Raw genomic sequence first — 21,484 nt, forward strand, 5'->3', positions numbered from 1 at the left:
TTAGAAATGAAACATAGTACTATTATACAAGCGCTCGCATATAAATTAAATAAATTGTTTAAACATTCACTGTCTTTTCTGTGCCATTACAGATCACCAAGAAGCTATCAGGCATTGCCGAGGGGACGGCCTTGTGGCTTACATCTGTGAGCAACGAGAAAGGCCAAATCCTTATCAGTGTCCTGACTGCTCAAGAGGGTCCTGCCTTGGACATCATGGCAACTGACCTCATCCGCAGATACAGCAGACCTGGTTGTCAAGCTTGACATCTACCACTTCATGCGCCGACTGGCATCCGGATGTACAAAGGATGCACATCCTCTGTACCCTGTCTTTATGGCCAAACTGTCCAGCTGTATTTTTGAGTGGGACAGAGGAGATGTTGCCTTGCTGCGGCAAGCCAAGCGGGAGCAGCTGCGACAGGAAGGTGTCCCTGGCATCACTGAAGTATCAGTATTATGGACATATACTGTCCCCAAAAAGCCAACATGCCAGTGGATGGAGGAGATGCGGAGGAAAAGGGCAGATAAAAAATAGATTTGTGACATTCTTTGTCTCTATGTGTATGTAATGTAAATAGTTTTAAAAGAAAAAAAAGTCTTGTTATATTTTACTCTTATTCAAATAGTTTCCTAGCCTTATTTATCTTCTATTTTTAGTTAATTTATTATATTTTATTTATTTTATTTTATGCACCTAATTTATTTCTTAGTATGTGTGCTATAATTATAGGTGTGTTTGTGTTTGTGTGTGTGTGTGTGTGTGTGTGTGTGTGTGTGTGTGTATGAGAGGGAGAATTAAGGTGTGAAATTTGTAATAAATTTGCTATATTTCTACAGAAGTATCTTTCACTTATTCAAACACTAGCATATAATGAAAATACAACAAAGGAACAGAATAGATATTTTAAACAGTTCCACATTGCATGAAAGCATGCAAACTAATCAGTCAGAATTACATTGTTGCAGTACTTTCAATACTTATTGTATTCATTGGTCAGAAATTTAAAAATAAATATCAAATATATTCTAGCCAAAAGTAAATGCAAAACGTATGTGTCTAGGTGTGGTGATTTTTACAAATATTTCTTACATTGCTATATAAAGTTTTGTTATTATTTCATTATTAATAATAAAAAATTGACATTATGTAAACACTAAACAACACAATGAACTGCTATTTGGCATTCACACGAAATCCCCATCCAATTTGTATCAGTTATTAAGTGATATTTGATAGATTTACAATGCTTGGTAATTTTGGGTAGCAACATGTTCCAGTCGGGAACCGAACCGGCGACCTTTGGATCCGCAGCTTCCTATGCCATACTCTAGTTAAGTGTCTTGTTTGGTCAACTGTGTCCAAGAACTTATGATGGGCAGCAGAGACACTAATGACTATCAGTTCACTTAATTTCTCTCAATTTCTCAATTTTTCCTCTCTTTTCCTTCATACCCCCCCTCCCCCTTTATTGACATTGATTGTGAAAAGATACTAACATTACATGGTGATCACCACAGAAATAAAAGGAATCTGTGGTTAATGAATACACCGTTACAAAGGAAGTATTTCAAATGGATGTAATATGTGAAATGCTTCGTTTTCGTGTGTGAAGTTGTTGTGTTTTTGTTGTAGAAATCCGCTGTGTAAACTTGTGTGTGTTTTAAAAGACGCTATCGGGTAGTAACCATGGTAACCATGATATCCAAGTGGAGTTACCGTTGTATAATTAAGTTTGTCCAAGTGGAGTTACCATACAAGATGGCGGCCGCATGCGCAAACGGGTCGTTCAGCAAATCGGGTCGGTCCGCAGATCGGGTAGCGACACACCTCTCCTTATTTCCATCTTTCTCCATCTTTGCTCACAGCCAATCACTTTTGCCCTTTTCCAAAATTTACCGCAGCGGACCAATCACGGCTCACCATTTCCATCTTTCCCAGCTTTGCTGACAGCCAATCACGATGGCTCTTTTCCAAAAATTACTCGCGCAGCCGCAGAAAGTCCGTTTTCGTTTTTTTCTCGAGCGACTCAAATTGTTCGGAAGACGTCAAGTGTTGAACTTCGGTTTTAATTCACCACAAAAAAGTAAGATACTCGTAATATTATTGTATTTACTCAACTAGCTAGCTCGGTAGGTATTACGTATTTATTACAGAGAGAAACACATATACAGAGAAACGATTATGACGTCGCCCTCGACGTTAACGACGTTATATTTTAAATATGGTTTTAACCTATCTTTTAGAGTTTGACATTGTTCCTACCTGTTTATATCAATATCAATCACTAGCATTGCATACGGTCATGGTGTCTGTTGATAAAGATAAAATTGCTTTGATTTACTATCGCGTTACTCTCGTCATAAGCTAAGTTAGCTTGACATTTAGCTTCTCATACCGCCAGTGTATGTATAATCTCCTTTTGTGCGCCGGTTTTAAAGCTCAGAAGTAAGATGAGTTCGCACATTGATGTTGTCTCTTTAGGCTCCTCTGCACTGAGTAATTTGCTTTTGACAGCTGCTGAAAGTACATTTTCCTGATTATACTTGGGCTACATACTTTTACCCAAGTAACATGTTCAATGTAGGACTTTTACCTGTTATGGATTTTTTTTGACCTCCTCCATCATTGGGTTAAGGCTGGTTAAGCATCTCAAAAGATGACTGATCAGGATTGGGGAAATGGTCTGGTTCAGATTTATGTAAGGGGAAACAAAACCAAAGCAATGAGTTAAAGGACGCTATAAAACTGAAAGGAAGTAGAGTCCTTTGATAATTATCTACCCTACCTTAATCCTCTTGGTATAGGGTATTGCATAAGGTTTCCACATTGTCTAATAATGACCTATAATTATCTACAAGTGATTATTAAAAAAATATTGATAATAGCCGATTTAATATTTCTGCAGAAATTAATTTGTATTCATCTGCCAACATTACATTTTTAAAAATAAATTGTTTTATTTTGAAATCAGGAGGACAGAGCATCCTGCCCCCTCCCCCTCCTCCCGTCTGCTCCGCGGCAGCTTGACGCTGCTTAGGTGAGGAGAGGAGAGGAGAGAGGAGCTCCGCCAGCGGACCAGGGAGAGCGTGGTGAGGAATCCCAGCAGCCCCAGGAGAGTGAGAGCCGGACCGGCTGGACCCCCGGAGGAGGACTCGAGAGGGAACCACGTTGCCACGGGAGAGGCCTCAGTTCAGGTAACCGTGCCGTGAAACCGGTTCATACTGCTTCTCCCGGGCGGGCAGGTGCTTTTTTTTTTTTTTTTTTGAAAAGGCTGCCGGAGATGGAGAGGCGGCGGTCGGGGAGCCGCACGAAACCGCTTGTTAAATCTCTGGAGATCTGAGATCCTATTACTCACTTACCGTAGTCGTTTGATTTATATGGCCTCTGTGACCGGGGTTGTTGAGTTGATGGCGGGCGGTTGGGGTGAGGGGAGATATTTATCGAAACACCGTATTGTATCGGTGAGACGCGGGCTGTACGTCTTTACTTTGCGCATAAATAGCGGCATATATGGGATATCGGAGCCGCTGTTCCCGCCTTACTGTCTCTGTTTTTACGCTGAGCCTGTTCTCCTCTTCACTGGAATACATGGGCGTTAATTGGGTATAGCAAAGGTGTGGCTTTTATTATATTATTTCAAAATCTAATATTGTTTCCAAAATTACTGTGTAAAGCACAGATAAAGTCAAGGATGTCTTAAATATAGATGGAAGGAGCCTTCAGGAGTATTGATATCTTCAAGCCTGTAGTTTTATATCATAAAACAAAAATTATATTGCTCTGACTAAAAAGGAATCAGTCATCAATGATGGATCCCATTGGAAAAGCTAAGGGTTTTCTAAGTTTTGGTGTCAGCTGATCTCAGTCAGGGACTTTCTTACAGTATATCTCTGTGCCTGTGATGCTGTGGAGTCTGTTTTCCACTGCATGAGGGGTCATAAATTAATAATTTCAGAAGTATATTGTTCTGCAGAGCACCGGGAGAGGAATAAATACACGATAATGGTCTATGCCCATGTGGAAGCCCCAGTTTAGGCTACTTGCCAGGCATTAAGATCCTAAAAGTGGAGTCTCGAGACTACAAGCTTCTTACAGGGGAATCCCTGGGGTCTTAAATCACTCCACATTGTCAGAAGACATGTGAGAATGGCTGTTTTTAATAACATTACCAACATATCTCCACATGCACAATGTAGAATGATATTCAGTCTAATTTAATACTAAAATAACAGCAGTAATCTTCCCATACACATAATTGAAATAAAGTTTATTAGATTGGAAAATTCATCAGCTTCTCTGTCACTCGATCCCAGTCAACTTCAGATGAGATTTCTAAAGCTAAAGTAACGTCTAAACCAAATAGTGTCACACTGATATGTGTCTAATTGGGATTATTGTTCATTAGAGAGCGAAAAAACAAGGTCCCACCTGATTGAACCTCAATAAAAATCTATGCTTTGATGTTATCAAGATTAAACGTGACTCGAATAATGAGTGCATAGAAACTTCTTGTCTTATTGAATTCCTTAAAATCTACGGGAGCTCTCCTGGCAGCAGTAATTAAAGAGGAAAAATCAAGACTTGTAAGCAGAGGAAAGTGACTTTCAGTGCAAGTGTTGTATGTCATGGCCAAGCCTACAGGAGCTGGCAGCAGGAGAAGATACTGCAGAGAGGAGATCACGATGCTTGGAGGATGGGAAGCTGGGATAGCCCTCCTCCCTGATGCAGGAAGGGGGGTGCGGGTGGATGAAGGATGGTCTGGCGCACCCTTCCCTCCCTCCCTCCCTCCCTCCCCCCCTCTCTCTTTTCTCCCAGTCTATCTCTCTTTATCTCTCTCGCTCTCCCTGGTATACTGGTGCATTACTGCTGCCTGTTCACCTCCCAGAGTGTAATCAGTCTGTCAGCAAAAGCAGACTTAATCAGTCACTCCCACACCACCAGCACCACCGACACCCAACACACTCCTCCCTGATCTCTGACCAGAGTACTGCCAGAATCTGTTGCTGCCAGCTGTGCACGTTAATGGTGCGATACACAGGTTTGTGGACCGTTATAATCATGATTTCTAACGGGGGAAAAAATCATGTTTTCCTTGACAATAAATCACTAATGTTCTTGTTGGAGACTCGAAGTGTAGATGTGGTTTCTTTTGTTATCTCTAATGGTTTTCTTATCATAGCCTATAATGTTCATGCATTTTGTCTCTTTATATTTGCATCAATCTTTAATTTGTCTAGTGTTTGGACACAAGATATACAATGGCAAGAGAAAGTCAGTCTGCATTGATTGGTCATGGAATATGATCTGATCTTTATCTAAATCACGTGGTGACAAACACAATGTGCTTAAGATAATAACACACGTACAGTTGTAATCTGTTGTGTCTTTATGGAGCACACCCATTAAACTTTCACAGTGCTGGTGGAAAAAGTAAGTGAACCCTTCGATTTAATAACTGGTTGAACCTCCTTTGGCAGCAATAACCTCAAAGCATCTCTTCCAGTAGCTGCTGATCAGAGCTGCACAATATTCAGCGGCGACATTGGTCCATTCTTTCTTATAGAGCTGCTTCAGCTCAGCCATATTCTTAGGATGTGAGCAGCTCTCTTCAGGTCATTGCACAGCATCTCTACTGGGTTAAAGTCTGTGATCTGAATCCAAAAAGTGGATTTTCTTTGTTTGAACTTTCATTTTCCCCCGCGATGATGTTGAGCCGTCCAGCAAAAGCAGCTGCAGTTTTCATGTTGGTATGCAGTTCCCTTATTGCAGCTTATGCAGTGCTGCATGTTCCTCTCCAACAATCCAACCTTAGTTTCACCAGTCCACAAAACTCTTTCCCTGTGGCCTTAGGGAGTGCAAAACTTCAGACGCAGTGATATTATCACAGTACAAATGTAAAAAGTAAAACGGTGTGAGGCTGAGGCGCCCGAGAAAGAAAAATGATGTAGTAAATGCAGTAAAATTGATTTTTTTGAAAAGTAAAAAAAACAAAACAATAACCAACCACTTTTTGTTATATTGTGGGTCTAAAGAAGATAAAGCTTTCAGGCTGCCTCCTTCACGCAGACTGTACATCAGTATTGAATTTGTCACTGTAGAAAAACTTGGTTGCCTACACTCAGTAGCAACAACATGGCCACATCAGACCCAGAATAAAACTGTTAAAGTAACAGGCTCTCCCTGCAATGCCAGAGAGAGTGTGGAGAAAACTAATTGTAGACCAGAACACTATTATCCTCTAGTGATACGGCCTCTCTGGATATAAGTAGATTTGCCTTTTTTCTGACCAGCTGATTGGTCAAAAAAACAAGGCCGTCCAGGGTGAAACACTCTGGTCCCATTCAGTGCTGCAACAAAGGAGCTGTCCATGGTACTGCTCACACTGATCCGCAGGGTAATCAGATCATGCGCTGTCCATGGTGCCTGGGTTCATGCCCGCGTTAATCTGTATTCCTCTTTTTCTTCTTCTTCTTCTTCATCCTCAGCATCTTATTCTCACATCTCTTTTCTTCTCCTCCTTCTTAACGCGGATCTCAGAAACCATTAACACCTCCTGCCATAATTTTGAGATGGATCCAAAATCATTACCAGTCTGACACCCGGAAATGAAAAGTTAGTAAGCCAGTTGAAGGAACTACAACAGCTAATGCTTGGCCTGAATTTTTCTGGAAATTGGGTTTGAAAAAGTGGGGTTGTTGTATATTTGAGGACAAGACATTTGCGTGTTTACATCAGATATCGCATTATGAGTTGCTTGTAGCCTTAATGTTGCCAGGCTAGCGCATGTATTTATGTCAGGAGTTTCTGAACACTGCTGCAGTGTGGTTTGTTGCCACGGAGGAAACAAATTCATTACAACTGAAAACCAGTTTACAGTATCTTCCAACCTGTTCACTGCTGAAATGAACCAGGGAGAAAATCTGTCAAACAGCCAACAATTACAGCTGATGATGAACTCAAGCAGAAAACTGCTGAGTGTCAGAGAAAATTATTTTGGCCACTTGAACAATCTGACGGAAGAAAGTGTGAGTCAGTGATTCAGTACACTTATGTGAGTTTTACATATTACCGTATTTCCTATTTCACAACAGGGTTTGTCGCATAATCAGGGCTGTTCTATATATGGGCCAATACGGTATCATTTTTAACTGTATGGGATTTCCTGAGATTTATATCACCTGTGAGCTCCTACACTTCTAGATCATGAATCTGTCATCATCTCTCAACACCAAAATTTGTTGAGACTTTTCATAATGTGAAATATGTCCTATTGTTAAGTGAATGCTACATATTTGGCCCAATTAAAACGTGTTAAGTTCAATTATCTAAATGATATATAACATGAAAAAAGTTGTATTAAACATAATATTTTTATGTTTGAGTTTACGTTCTTAAGTGTGTCTCTGCATCTATGTAGATAGTATCACATTACCACTGCACTGTTTTTTTTTCTAACGAGAAGTGTGCTTGTTAGCCCTACATTAGTTTGACATTGTAGCATTATTAAAACTCTGTGGTACCTTTGCCAGTACTGCACAGTGCCATGCGACACCAGTTGAATGAGATGAATGTTGACATCTGCTGACCAGCAGTTACTGCTGCTCAGTAAGGCTAGCATAGCAGAATGAGGCAAGGGCAATTTGCAGTCTGGACTGATGCTCGTGTGTTGCACAGTTACAGCAGAGATGGTCGACAGGTCTGGGACTGGGATTGGTTTGTTAGGACTCCTTTTCGCCTCCGCACGAAAGTCTCTAACCTCACAAGATGACAGGCGTCTAATACCGTTCAGTAAACAGTGGAGCAGAGGACATGCTTTGCACACAGAAAGTATTATGAATTATTTGTCATCCTGGATCAACACTTTGCATTTGCACTGTAGCTCATGATTTACACACATTACTAGAAACACTGCATTAGACAGTGTATTATTATGTCCACAGTGTTCCCATCTGTTGGACGGGGCACTTTGTTTCCTTTCTACTCACTCCTCTGAGTATTGATCATTGATTGAATGGCTTTTCCCTCCAGCGTCTCCCCTCTCTCCACTGCAGGACTTGTCATTTCTGAATCATGACTCTGTTGTTTTTGTGGGGCCCGTATCATCTGTCATTCATGAATTCTTTACCTGTCATTTCTTCGTCCTCCTCTGCACATTTCTCCTCATTCTCATGTTTCACCGCGTTTACTCATTCAGACTTCTCTGCCTTACCTTTTTCTTCAAACATGATCTTTCACTGTGCAGACGTCCACACTTTCTCTTCCACCCCTCTCTCCCTCCTGTCTTCATTGTCCATTATCTCAGAGAAGTCAATGTTCAGATTAGCCACTTCTTTTTTAGCCACATTATGACAGAATCCTCCCTGTCTCCAGTGGTTTGTTGCAGTCCCATTCTTCCTGCAGTGTAGGCAATTTTTTATTGAGTTTCCACTCCATTCCATTAAATATTCTCCCATCTGTTTTGTTTCCCCACTTGTAGAAGAGCTGAAGTCTTATATCATCGCAGATCACGTCTCCCCTGAACATCTGTCTGCAGTCCAGCAGCATTTTTCACACATTGAAGCATCTGTGCTCCTTCATATACTGGTGGAAGCTTTGAGGCTTCACTTATTGCAATGCACACTTTAAGAAGTTCATCAAACTTATGTCAGGTGATTTAATCAAATGTCATGTGACTTTTGGCTCTTTTTGAGGTGACACAGCTCAGAAACAATGACATAGTTAAATAAAAACTAACATTGGCAAAATAAGTCTGAAGAAGTAAGAATTTCTTTTAACAAACTGCTTTTTTTTCAAGACTTTGGTGTCTCACATAGAGCAGAAACGGCAGGCATGAATAACTTTGATTTAGAGTTGCGTGGCATCACAAGATGCTACACAATTTATACGACGTGTAGACAATTTAAAAATAATTAGTTCTAGATTAAGTAATCATAACAGGAACATCAGTTTAGAACAGCAGTGTCGATCTGTAATGAACATACAGAATGTAAGTCTGTCTGAGGGGATGGAAATGAAATATTATTTAACCAGATAAGGGGATATTCAGAAGGAAACACTTTGGATAGAACTAGCAATTTATTATGTAGATCTAGCTAAAACTAATACAGTGTAATACAACAGTAAATCCTCCTTCAGGAAGATTAGAATATTGATTAAACTGTATGATCATTTTGGAGGTAGTCTGTGTAGTTTGTGGTGGTCTTGAATTGTATTTGATTAACCAGAGAGGTGTTTGTTATTTAGACTGCAACTGGGCAGAGGCTGCAAAGAATAATAATGAGAAGACGAAGAAAAATAATAATAAACCTATCACAAGTTCCTGGAGTGAGTTCAGTCAAAAACCCAAAGATATTCAATTTCTTATCATAGACAACTTAGAAAACCCATAATGGAGCTAAAAGGAGAGTGAATATTGGACTTAGATTCATTATATGGAAAAGAACTCTACTCCAAATGAAGGTTAATGTCCGTATCTGCTGGATGGCAAATAGGCAACTGCATGTTAATATGTTACATTATCAACTTTAGAAGGTCATAATATGTCAGATGTTGTGTTTACAGCTTGTTCTGTTGTACCCAAGTTGGATGATTGAAGACGAAATGCCTTGGAAATTTTGAGCATCATACAGTGATATGCTTTGTCTCTGAGAGTTACTTACCATAAAAGTAAGCTTGCGGCTGTAATTCGGCGCTGCGCTTGTTGTTGTGCTTGCCACAGTAGTAAAGGCATTCAGCACAGTAGCTTCTCAGGATTTGCTCTCTGCAGGTGATGCTGTTGGCCGTCCGCAGAGGCCAGATGACAGCATGGTTTTCCCCAATGCAGTCATGAGCCAAGACACCAGGCCATCTGTCAGATTTAGCTTCCAACTGCGACCTCCTCATTCCCCCAGGAATTCACTTTATCACTCACTCAAGAGGCAGCTCGCTCGTTCCTTCCTCTGAATTGAATGTACTGGATATTTTCTTTAATTAAGGTCAGAGACTGCAGACTCAACACAGACCAGGTGTTCTTTGTGACCTACACTCGTGGACCTTCTCCATCAGTTGGTGAAGGTATTTAAAGGGATCTTATTAAAGGGAAGTCTCCTTCATTCATATGCATATTTGATCATGGAGATTATGGGATGCCTCGAGTGCTTGCATGTGTATAATTACTGCTCTCAGGCTGATGTTAGGATTTACCTCTGGTGAGTGAAGGCTTGAGTTTCATGATGCTTTTCCATAGCCGGTTACATGGCCTGTTTGGATTCAACATAAATCTACTTTACAAGGATTGGATTTCCCTGAATGTCAGGACAAGTTGGATCTTGACGCCGTCAGTTTTATGCTTTTTGAAAGGTGCAGTAGTCAGATTTCACACTGCTCCTGTTGTCCCTCCATTTTCTGTTCACTTCCCTTTCCCCAGATATTAGATTGAGTCATTGAGCACCGCTGGAAGGTGAACAGGTCAACTCAGCCCAATTAAAAATAACTTTATTTGATACTGCTGCTCGGTAGTAATTAAGAGACTTAAGCTGGATTTGGTTTTATTACACTGCTGTGCTGCAGTGTGCTCGCAGGAAGATTATACAGTTACACCATGTGTTACATGCACTAAATGTTTGCTATATCTTTTTTCTTTCTGTTATATGTTGTTGCATGCTGTATCACTTCATATGGTTCTGCAGATTATTTGCTTGATTAATCAGTTAATTATAAAATGTCAGAAAATAGTGCAGTTTGCCCAAATTTCTAAATCCTAAATTTACATATTCCTGTTGTTTATTTTGTCTGACCAACAGTTTAATCCAGAAGGTATTCAGCCAACTATCACAGGAGACCAAGAAAACCGAAATATCCACTTCAGAGTGGCTCTAATCCGATAATTATTTCAAAGCGACAGGAAACATATGAAGTTCCCAACTTTGTTTTCATGCCAGCAGTTCGGGGGGGTCCTGACCCCCAGCATGGGAACCATTAATATAAAATGTATAAAAGTTAAGGGGTTGAAAACTGTCCTCATCCACTGTGAAGGTAAATTCTTCATTTTTAGATGCTTCCTGACGGTTCACTCAGAATAAAGCAGGTTGTCAAATTAACCTTGAGGATGACAGGTCTGTATTGATCTGCATGTAGATGTGGATTTGTAGAGTCTTGACCTCTACCACACTAAAAGGTTTATAAAGGTGGCCTCTGTTCTCCTCCATCCTCGTCTCCACTCCTCAATATTATTCATTCAATTCAGGCAAATCTCATCCAAGGCTATTTATAACGTTACATTTCTGAGACTTTTATACTTAACCCAGGTACCTACCCAGCCAGTGTTACTTCTGTACACTGTTAGGTTCAAGTCAGGTCCTCAGGAATCCTATTAAAGCTCCTTAAAGAGGTTAGTGTGGCATGAAAACACACAGCTCTGTGTGTTCAAGCAATTCAGCCACTGGATCGTTCTGTTCTGACTGAGGCTGAAGCAAGATATAGATCAAACAGCCAGGTGGAAATATCTGCTTTTGGTTAATCTAGTGAACTGAGTACCTGGAAACGTAATGTACTTCATCTCATTAATGCAAAAATGCTGTAAATCCAACGATGAAGCAGACCTGTTCATTACTGTATTGATTGGAAACTGATCTTATCATTTGGGTCAGGTATCGGACAGATGTGACCGAACCACATTAAATAAAGTTTTGTTTCTGCACTGCTAATTTACTGCAGTGGGCTTATGTTTCTAAATGCATTTTTCATCCTCTTCCTGTAGTAGACATGCAATGTAATATTATTCATAAAGTTCATTTAACAAAAGCCAAATTAGCCAAATATAGGTCCTACCTGTGACAGATGTGAAATGTCTGCATCTCATTTGACTCACGTGCTGTGGTCATGCTCTGATCTGCATAATTTCTTGGGCTCAGTCTTCATATCTCTGAGCCATGCTTACGACGCACAGATTGAGCCAAATCCTTTCACAGGTATTTTTAGTGTAAAACCAGAGGATGCTGCCTGCTCTATGAATATTTACAGTGTAGCTGTATTCACCTGCCTGTTAGCCTGTCGTCTTATCCTATTTAATTATAAAAATCCAAAACCTCCCTTCTCATGCCAGGTGGTTGAAAGTTGTCATGTTTTATTTAAAACTGGAGAAAATCAAATTTATGGTAATTTTAGGAAAATAGAATTATAGAACCTCTCTTATATTCAATATTTCCATGGTTACTGGGATAACAGTGACTAATAGTACTCTTATGTACAGGTCTGTAAGGTCCTGTCAATGAGTTGTATGAACACATTTGTTTTTATGTGTGTGTATGGAACGTCTTTAGTCATTTTTATTTATTGTATATCCAAAACAATCAATCACTCAAGAAAATAATCTGCCAATTAATTGATGATTGAAAATAGTTTTCAGCCAGTAACCAACACGACCATGCTTGAAATATTGTTGAGGCATTCAGTGACCCAAGAGACTTTCTGTGATGAATCTCCTGTCAATAGTTGTGTCTGGCAGAAGCATTGATCATGAAATGGAATGACACCGACAGAAAAGGACGAAGGTGAATTGATGACCATGAAAAGTTCATGCATGAATAATCTCATCCGAAAAACATATTGCCTGTCCACACATGGAGGCTCTCTCAGCGTTCAGCTCGTGAAATGGAAGGACTTGTTGATTATGGTGATTACATACTTATCAATTCATCATCCAGTCTATGAAATGTTCTAACTTAAGACGAACTCCCGTTAAAAAGTTGCCTGACTTCAAAGTGATGTCTTCTTCAGTCCGACAGCCACAGAGTCCGAATTAATCATTTCATTTTAATAAGCAAATTTCTTGGAATAAAAGTATTTTCAGCTGTAACTGAAACCTGTTGGTTTTCATGTCATGAATTCGTGAAAGCGATGAATATCAGGCTCTATTTTCATATTAACAATGCATCAAATGAAGTGTGTGTGAAGAGGTTCGGCTCAGAGAATTATCACCCAACAAAGCTAGTGATAAACTGTTGAACATAGTGAAGCTAAAGATGTTGGTAGAGACCAAAACGGAGCTAAAAGTAGAGTGAACATGGGCATCACATGGGCACTATTGGCTCCAGATGAGCACTGATGATGCTCTGTGGTTGCTGGATGTGTAAATAGCCAACTGTTGGCCATCATGCTTATATTTATAGGGAAATATTTTGAATAAAGTATTCGTTTTTTAGGTTGTTGAGGATTTGCCCCCAAGTGGCCGAAAAATATGAATGCAGCTTTAAAATGAACGTAATGACGAAATAAACAAATAGTGACAATATGGACAACAATTGTATTGCAATGATTATCACAGTGCAATCACATATTGATCATCAGGTCATAACAACAAGGTGATATAATTAGATTTGGAATAAAAAGGGTAGAAAGGTTTGTCGACTATCCATGGTTTCAGCATCAATTATCCCTTCAGTAGCCCCATCTTAGTTTGGCTCCGTCCTGACTCACCACTCCCTCTGCATGCACTGCTGGTACTGAGCTGACCGACATGCACATGGCTCCTTCAATGCATGGCAGTGATAATTAGGCCCCGGAGGATATCCGTGAATTGACAGATTGATCATTTTGACCCAGTGAATCCAGGCGGTGCTCAAGGCAACAAGTGCACATCGACCTCCTATTTCCACTGAGGGCTTTCACTGTTAAGGTATTAAAGTCTGCAGGGTTGTGCTGTCAGTCAGCTGTGTGTGTGTGTGTGTGTGTGTGTGTGTGTGTGTGTGTGTGTGAGTGAGTGAGTGGAAGAGAAGAGGTGTAGGAAGGGAAATTGGTTTAAAAAAAAAAAAAATGCTACTTTCTGGAGAGAAAGTAGTTTTTGTGATGAGTAAAAGTGTGATGATATGATGTGTATCTGTGCATTTGGAGGATATTCATTGTACAGCTTTGGTCTGACTTCTGCCCCCCCCCCTCTTGTTTTCCTGGTTGTGTCCTTCAGGGCTGCAGTATGTTCACTTCAGTGAAGGCCTTCGAGGGGCAGCAGTACTCCACCCTGAAGAGGCAGTGCTTGCAGAGTGGCCTGCTCTTTGAGGACCCCCGCTTCCCCGCCACGGACGACTCGCTGTTTTACCAGGGCAACAGGATCGGACGTGTGGTCTGGAAGAGACCTCGGGTAAGTTTGTTTGTGCAGTGAAAGAGTTTCCGCTGATGAGAACAAATAGATATTCTTTGGTTTGTGGCTGCTGATGGAGCTTAGTGATCATTATCGGCCCCAAAAGTTTCAAAATAGTTCAGTCTGGAGGCGATTTAACGCCACCGCAATGTCTCCTGTTTGTGGGCAGGAAACCAAAAAGTTTATCGGTATCAGCGCTTCTGATAGCTTTCCAAGTGTCTGAGACAAAATGACAATGAGAGCACATACAGTATTTCATATTTGTTTATTTCAATTATTGATTTATTTTTTAATTACTCATTGATAATCAAGCCAAAGCCAAACCATTAATAGAATATGTGTTGTCATTGTGATTTGATGTCATTTTTAGCCACACTAGCGCCACAGATCCGTCTGTCCGTCGGCCTGTTAAATGTATATCCATCTACATCTATCAACAACTATATGTTAGATTGTCATAAAATGTTGTGCAGACATTCATGGTCCCCAGATGATGAACTGTAGTGAATTTGGTGATCCCCCCAACTTTTCCTCTTGTTTACATTCTTGGCTTTTAGTGAAATGTCTTTGCAGCTGTTGATTAGATTGCAATGACATTTGATTCAGAAAAATCACTTTGGTGACCCAAGCACTTTTTATCTTTTACCATCATCAAGTTGAAAAGTTTCAAGTTGTCCAGTACTTTGTTTATGACCAAACACCTGCAAAAGTGTCATCAACCTCAGCTGCAGTTTGTGATAATAAATAAGTTAATAATAATTGAGTATCTATCAAAAACAGACATTACAAAGTGTTTCACAACAGAAAATAATAAATAAGAATATATAAACGTACAGGATGTATTAATACACACACTGACACTCATGTGCATGTAGCTGGAAAACCAAGACTTGACTTGAATGACAAATGTTACTAACTTGACCGTTGACTGCATAAACGAAACCTCAGTACCTGGTCAGTCAGGAAGTGGTGTCAGTTAGTCTTCTTGTCAAACCCCCTGTAGATATATATCGTTTTGTACAACCGGGCATAAATGGTGAGCAGTTATTGCTCCTTTAAAACGTTCAACCAGGGAGCTCTCAGTGCCAGAGGTCCCTGCAGGATAAGAGTTTGATGATCTACATTATGACTAATCATTTATAATTTACCAAATAACATTATGTCAGTACTCATTAATCGCTGCTACACTCTGCTCTTCGGTCTCCTCGTACAGGCCGGTACTGTATGTATGTTTCAGTGGCACATGATGTCAGAAGCAGGGCCTCAGGATTTAGAGAGCTGACTCCCCTGCCGCTGTTATCCCCCTCACACAGCAGGCTGTGGTTCTGGATGGAGTAACCTCCTTCTGCCTGTGTGCCGCTGCAGCGACAGCCAACGTGCATTGCCATGGAAACTGGGTCACACAGATTATATGTTCTGCCCTGTGCGGATGTCAGTCATGCAGACTGAAAACTGGAAGAAGTCAAGAGGAGAAAAGCAGGAGGAGGAGCGGCCTTTTCATTTGTGTCTTCACTGACAGCGGTTTATGTTGGGAGGTTTATTAACGCCAAACAGGCACGTTTGAACTCAGCATTTCTTTTATTTTGATATTTATCCGCTGCTGCAGACTTGGACTGTAATTCCAAAAGTTTCTATTTTTAGTGAATTTACAAACGCAACAAAAAATGAACCACTGGAGGCAGCTATTAGTGAGTAAAGGAATGAAGTTTGATGCTGAACATGCAAAGTTTCTTCTAGACTGGTAAGTAAACAGCTGATAATGCTAACGGTGGCTATGTAGCAATGGCAAAAACTTAGTTAGCCAGTTAACTCGGTTGCTTTTTCAGTTCCTTAGTAAAACTCACTGAATTAAAAGTTGTACATCCTGACAACAAGATGTGGATGAGGAGCAAACTACACAGTACAGAGGAAATAGACAAAGAGTTCATGGGTGTTGTTGTGAATGACCAGCTAAACCTGTGGGTGGTCACTACATTACCAAGCATCTCAAGTATCTCACAAAGACACAGTGATGAATTTTGCTGAATACAAAAGCTGAATGGAACCAACCAAGAGACAACAGGAAGGCAAAACTCTGAGAAAAACTCATTAAATTTCACCAGCACTTCTGTTTCAGCCTACCAATACAAATTCACTAAAAACCTTCCCTGTTTTTCTCTCTTCTTCCTAATGGTCTCTGAAAGCTCATCATCAATGCAGTGTTTCATTCAGGGGAGCATGATAATGAAGTCTGTGAGGATCCTCAGTCAGCCAGGTCATGGTCATCCAAGACAAGTTGAATTGAGGGCAACTGGACTGAGGAAGACTCTTGGATGAGAGGTGAAACGTCTCTTATTATCTACACCCAAATCTGGTTTCCCTCGGTTCAACTTGTCTTGGATGATAATGAAGTTAAATTCTAAACTACTTAAGCACGGAGTGGGTTTGAGAAAATGAAATGTGCAGAACAGTCAAAATTTAATGAAGTTTCAGACAAAACCTTGTTTAAATTATCACACACACATACACACCCATTCTACAGTGCATTTCTGCACAGTCAAGGTTAAACATTTGGGTGCTCCCAACTCCACACACAGTACAATATGTAAAGGTGTTAGGTGTTACGTGTAGTTACTTTCATAAATTGAAAATTCCCATAATGATCCTGTTCGGTTTCTACAAATAACACAGGTCTACATCTGTTGATATTTTGCTGATATTGGGCAATTCTGCAAAACCCTGGATTATTTTCAGTGACAACGTTTTTTAACATCCAGTACCAAAGTTCTTGCTACAGTATTTGTAATACTTGTTTCTCTTGTATTGTGACACAAACTCCAGTCTCCTGCCACTGCTTCCATGCAGACAGTAAATAGTGGTAAAAGTTTCCCAAATAACTGTCCCACAGAAACTGCAGATAAATGAGTGAGTCCTGCAGGACTGTCATATGCTCATGTGCTTGTTGCGAACACGGCGTTTGTGAAAGTGGAAGTGATCTGAAGTTGCAAATCGTAACCTGCCTGTTGCAGATTCGACGACTGGGCCTCTGGGCTGCAATTAAACGTGATACTTCAGGTCGTGCTTGTCAAAACTGTCAGAAGTGACGATGATGGGCGCAGCTCGTGGTCCTGGTAACCCGGTGAAGGACTGTGATGTAGTGATTAATGGGACTCTTAATATTTAGAGCTATGTAATACATTGTGAATGGTATGGTGTACCTACAAACATGGTGTGATTTTCAGCTTTATGTGTTTGACTGTCGGAGCGCAGTGGTGCAGATTTCCATACATATCCGAATGCAGATATAATTTTTAGTGTCCTTTTACAGCTTCAAAGGGAAACTCTGGAAGATGTTGTTTTTAAAAGCCTGTCAGCAGCAGTTTGATATGTAGCAGCAAGTGGACATTTAAAAAAACAAAATGGTAAATCATCTCAATGGATTCCAGCTCCCAGAGAGGCGTCACATTTTATCTGGGAGCTTCTGAATCCGCAGTCTCCACCAGTAAAAACAAGGCACAGGTGTTTTCTGACGGGGGAAGACGACACTTGTCTTCACCATCTTTTTATCTCATTTAATCTGGAATAGATGAGAAATGACCTGTAGGGTTGAAACTTTTAGTCCTTTTGCGTTGCTCTGAAACCAGGTGGCCATTTTCCTCTGAGGTTTACATACAGTGATATACTGATTTATGTGAAACATATGTGGAACAGCTGATCATTTATTAATTGACCAACCATTGGAGTGGGGCCCTTTCATAACTGCTATACCAACTTATTAAGCAGCTGCTTGATGCTTGATTACCAGTTCAAATTTTTATCCAAGTTCAGTCGTCTTACCAACAAGCTAGCAACAGTAATCCTCCCTTACTTTGGTTGTAGCAGCTGCGGTTCTTGTGAGCTTTCCTCAAGACTTGTAGCTGTTACACATTAAAACTAATCAATCACATTTTAATTCTATGTATCAATAGAGCAGTGACGATGTCCCTCTGTGGCTTTGTTTAGCTGTATTAGCGAGGACCTCTACAAAGCCATAGAGGAACAACCAATCACAAACTTCCCTGACATGTTTTTGACCTAGTAACAAGCCAAGATAGGATCCTGATAGGCCAGTACAGGGGGGGAGGGGAAGGGGGTCTGTTTCCTTTCTGTGCTCCATGTTTTCCATAGAGACAAATTGCATTGGTGTTGGGAAATTTTGACTTTGGAACATTCAGATTTTATGGATATTGCTTTCGAGAATACAAATAAATATAAAAGGAGAATGATTTATCGTTGGCCTGCCTTAGGGGCTCAAGGACCCTGACAGTTCCCCCACTGTTATTTTTTCAATAAAAACCACAGCGAGGCGGTCGGTGATGGAGGAAAGAGCTTCTTCTTAACCACAACTCTCAGAGCTTCTGGTCATAACATTAACTGCCAGAAAAGCTCCATTTCTGGTTTGAAGCAGCAAACCTCAGTCTCAACAAGATGTCTGTTCAACTTTATGTATGTCGCCCAATTTCACAAATTTATTTAATGTTGCTTTACAATCTGTACAAGACTCTCTGTCCTTAGACCCTCGAACTGGACAAGGTAAAACTCTGGAACAACTGATTCATGCAGCACTGAGGTAGATTCTGAGTATAAATTGAAATATTTTGGGTTGAAAGGTTAGATTATTGTATTTTAAGATATTTCACAGTCAGTCGAACAGTCCAAGTGTCAAGCTGCTCACAGTGTGAATGCACGGATCTGAGAGGCTGTGCGATCAGTGTCGGGGTGAAGGTTCACAGGCTTAAACCCCCTCAGAGCCTGTTGTGCTCGCTGTTATCCTTGCTCAGATGCATCCAGGCGATATTTATGGCTGCAATGAAGTCCCAGAGGCAGAGCGTGCGAGCATAAAGAGCAGCCTCTAATAAAACGTCCCTCCTCCCTGTCTGTCTCTCCTCGTCTCTCAGCCTGTCTGTCTCTTTCCTGCTGCTCTTCTTCTCTTCCTCTGCCTCCATCTCTTCCTCGGGTTTGTGATGTTTATGATATATACTATTTGATTTATATTGGAGAAGGAAGGCCACCACGCCTCCTGAATGAGTCAAAAATGTACATTTAGTTCAACAAGAAGATACTGCGATTCCTTTTTCTTAAAATCTCCCTTTGTGTATTTGTTCTATGCTTTAATTTCAGTAACACTGAGACATGAAACTATGCAATTTCAATAATAACTGGACAAATGTAGGCGTCGTAAGACTTTTGACTGGTAGTTGACTGTTTTGTTTTTACAGTGAGGCGATGGAAATTTGAGTTTTCAAAAGCATTTATACCAAACTAGCTTTCCCTTTTTAAATACATCTTGATGCGTTGTGGGCAGAGTTGCTTGGGATGCCCCGATCTGAGCCACCTGATCAGATTTTGCTGTTGATAGTGATCTGATGAAGTGGATCATGTATCAGGTACTAGTTTTTGAGCACTAGTGGTGCTATGGATAATGTTTCAATGAGCTGGTGCTCATTCATATTGTATCTTACGCAAGCTTTCCTGCTGCATTTCTCACTATTGCACTGATCCACACTTGGTCGTGCTAAGAAATGCAAACAGATAAGAAGAGGACTGCGAGTTAGAAAACTTGCAAGTTGAAAAATATTAAAAAATTATCTTGGCAAATGTTTTTTTTGGAGTAAATGGATTCATCACGCAGTGTGCTTTGGCAGGAAGCACACTGAATGTATGTATACAAGAAAACTTCACATTCTGGCTTTCACCCTACAGGGATCTTTGGATATGTACTGATGTATTCTACTTTTTTATGTTCTGTGTGTTTGTTCTCATGGCTGGTTGTGTGTTTGTGCGTGTGGCTGACAGATGGAGCTGAGGACGGCTATGAAGCTGGCAGAAATGTTCTCAGTAGCAGGGTAAATGATTAGGCTGTGCTCAGCCACAATATTCACATTACTTCAGTGTCTGCAGGGCCCGGCAGGGATCGATACTCTATTACTCTTCCACCTGAGCCAATCCCTGGATGGCAGGCCACCACAGGGAGCCCTCGCTGCTGCTCAGACTCCCAACAATCAATGATGTTGCGGAAAGAAAAAAGAAAAAGAAAAAAGTGATTAGAGATCTTAACTCTGGCATCGGTCAGACACCGTTTCACAAAATCGCGCTGACTTACACGTAGGGACAGACACTGGAGGCAGGAAGCACCTCGGTGCGGGTCTGTGTAATGGGAGAGGGTCCGCTGCTAGAGACTGCAGGCCTCCAGGGAGCACTGCAGTGGCCACTGCTTCTGATTAAAAGTTTGCTTTTGCAGCAATCAGCTTTGCAGAGTCAGCAAATTACTGACCTTGGTTGTATCCTGTGTGTGGGTGTGTCCATGCTTTTGGCTCCCACACTTGAACATATGCCATTGTGTGTATATGCTGTGATACGCTCATATGCTTTTGTAGGTTTAGCACTAATACTGATGCTTATGATTAAAGCAGGCATACAGAATTCTCAGAGAGAGGCTGCAGCTGGTTGGTAGCGTCAGTCGGTCTCTAACCACCGGTTACTGTGCTGCTCTGCCGGTATTCAGCACCTTTACATTAGCATGTCATAAAATATTTACTTTCTTCCATACGATCTATTGGAGGGTAGAAATGTCGTCAGTCTGTTCCCAGGTCGTCCACATGCAGAAATATTTAGTTTATTTTTATTGTAAATAAATTCAGTAGAACTTAACCCAAGTAGACTTATTAATAAGGTATTGATTATAGATATTGTGCTGCAACTATTTACTAATTTTATTATCAGTCAGTTTAAAGATGATTAGAATAATCATTTAACCTTTTAAAAGTAAAAAAAAAATTCTCTCAAGTTGCTACAGTCCAGACGCTACAGTGGCGTCTTCAAATTCAAAAACTAGCCAAAAAGACAGTTATAAAATAGTGAAAAGCAGTAAATCCTTACCTTTGAGAAGCTGAAATGTTTGACACGTTTTACTTGATAAATCACTGTCAACATTTTTGATTTATTTATTTTGTTGATGGAGTCCTTGCAGCACTACATTAAAGCGGCAGGATTCACTCCCTGCACATCCTGTTTCATGTGGTGGAAACAACCGAAGAACCGTGAGACACTTAATGATCTTCAGGACCATAACTGTGACTGTTCAGACTAACTGCATACAGTATGTTTTATTTCCTCATAGTGTACCGTTTTCAAAATCAGCAAACTTTATTGTTTCATACTAACAGGAAATTAACTTTAACTGAAACAGCAAAATGTTATTTAAAAAAAAAATATATTTTTTTTTTTGTTTCCTGAGACGTTCCTTGAGCTTTTTCACAACGATCCACCGTTAGTTTTAATCCTTGATTGTTGTTAGCCAGCTTGCTAAACCATTATTGTTGTAACTAATCTACTAAAGTGCATAACCTT

The 21,484-nt window shown here is 40.4% G+C and overlaps 1 protein-coding gene across 1 annotated transcript in view; it reads left to right on the top strand.

Annotated features, from left to right (window-relative positions):
- The first annotated feature begins 1,985 nt into the window (after positions 1-1,985).
- Positions 1,986-21,484, top strand: part of capn5b (calpain 5b) — a 50,059-nt gene continuing 30,560 nt past the window's right edge. Inside the window, exons 1-3 of the mRNA XM_056396812.1 lie at positions 1,986-2,086; positions 2,975-3,197; positions 13,943-14,116. Of these exons, the coding sequence (XP_056252787.1) occupies positions 13,952-14,116 (165 nt within the window). The 5' untranslated portion in view covers positions 1,986-2,086; positions 2,975-3,197; positions 13,943-13,951. The remainder of the gene's footprint in view (positions 2,087-2,974; positions 3,198-13,942; positions 14,117-21,484) is intronic.

This window comes from Seriola aureovittata, chromosome 15 (assembly GCF_021018895.1).
Source record: "Seriola aureovittata isolate HTS-2021-v1 ecotype China chromosome 15, ASM2101889v1, whole genome shotgun sequence".
Classification (NCBI taxonomy): Eukaryota; Metazoa; Chordata; class Actinopteri; order Carangiformes; family Carangidae; genus Seriola; species Seriola aureovittata.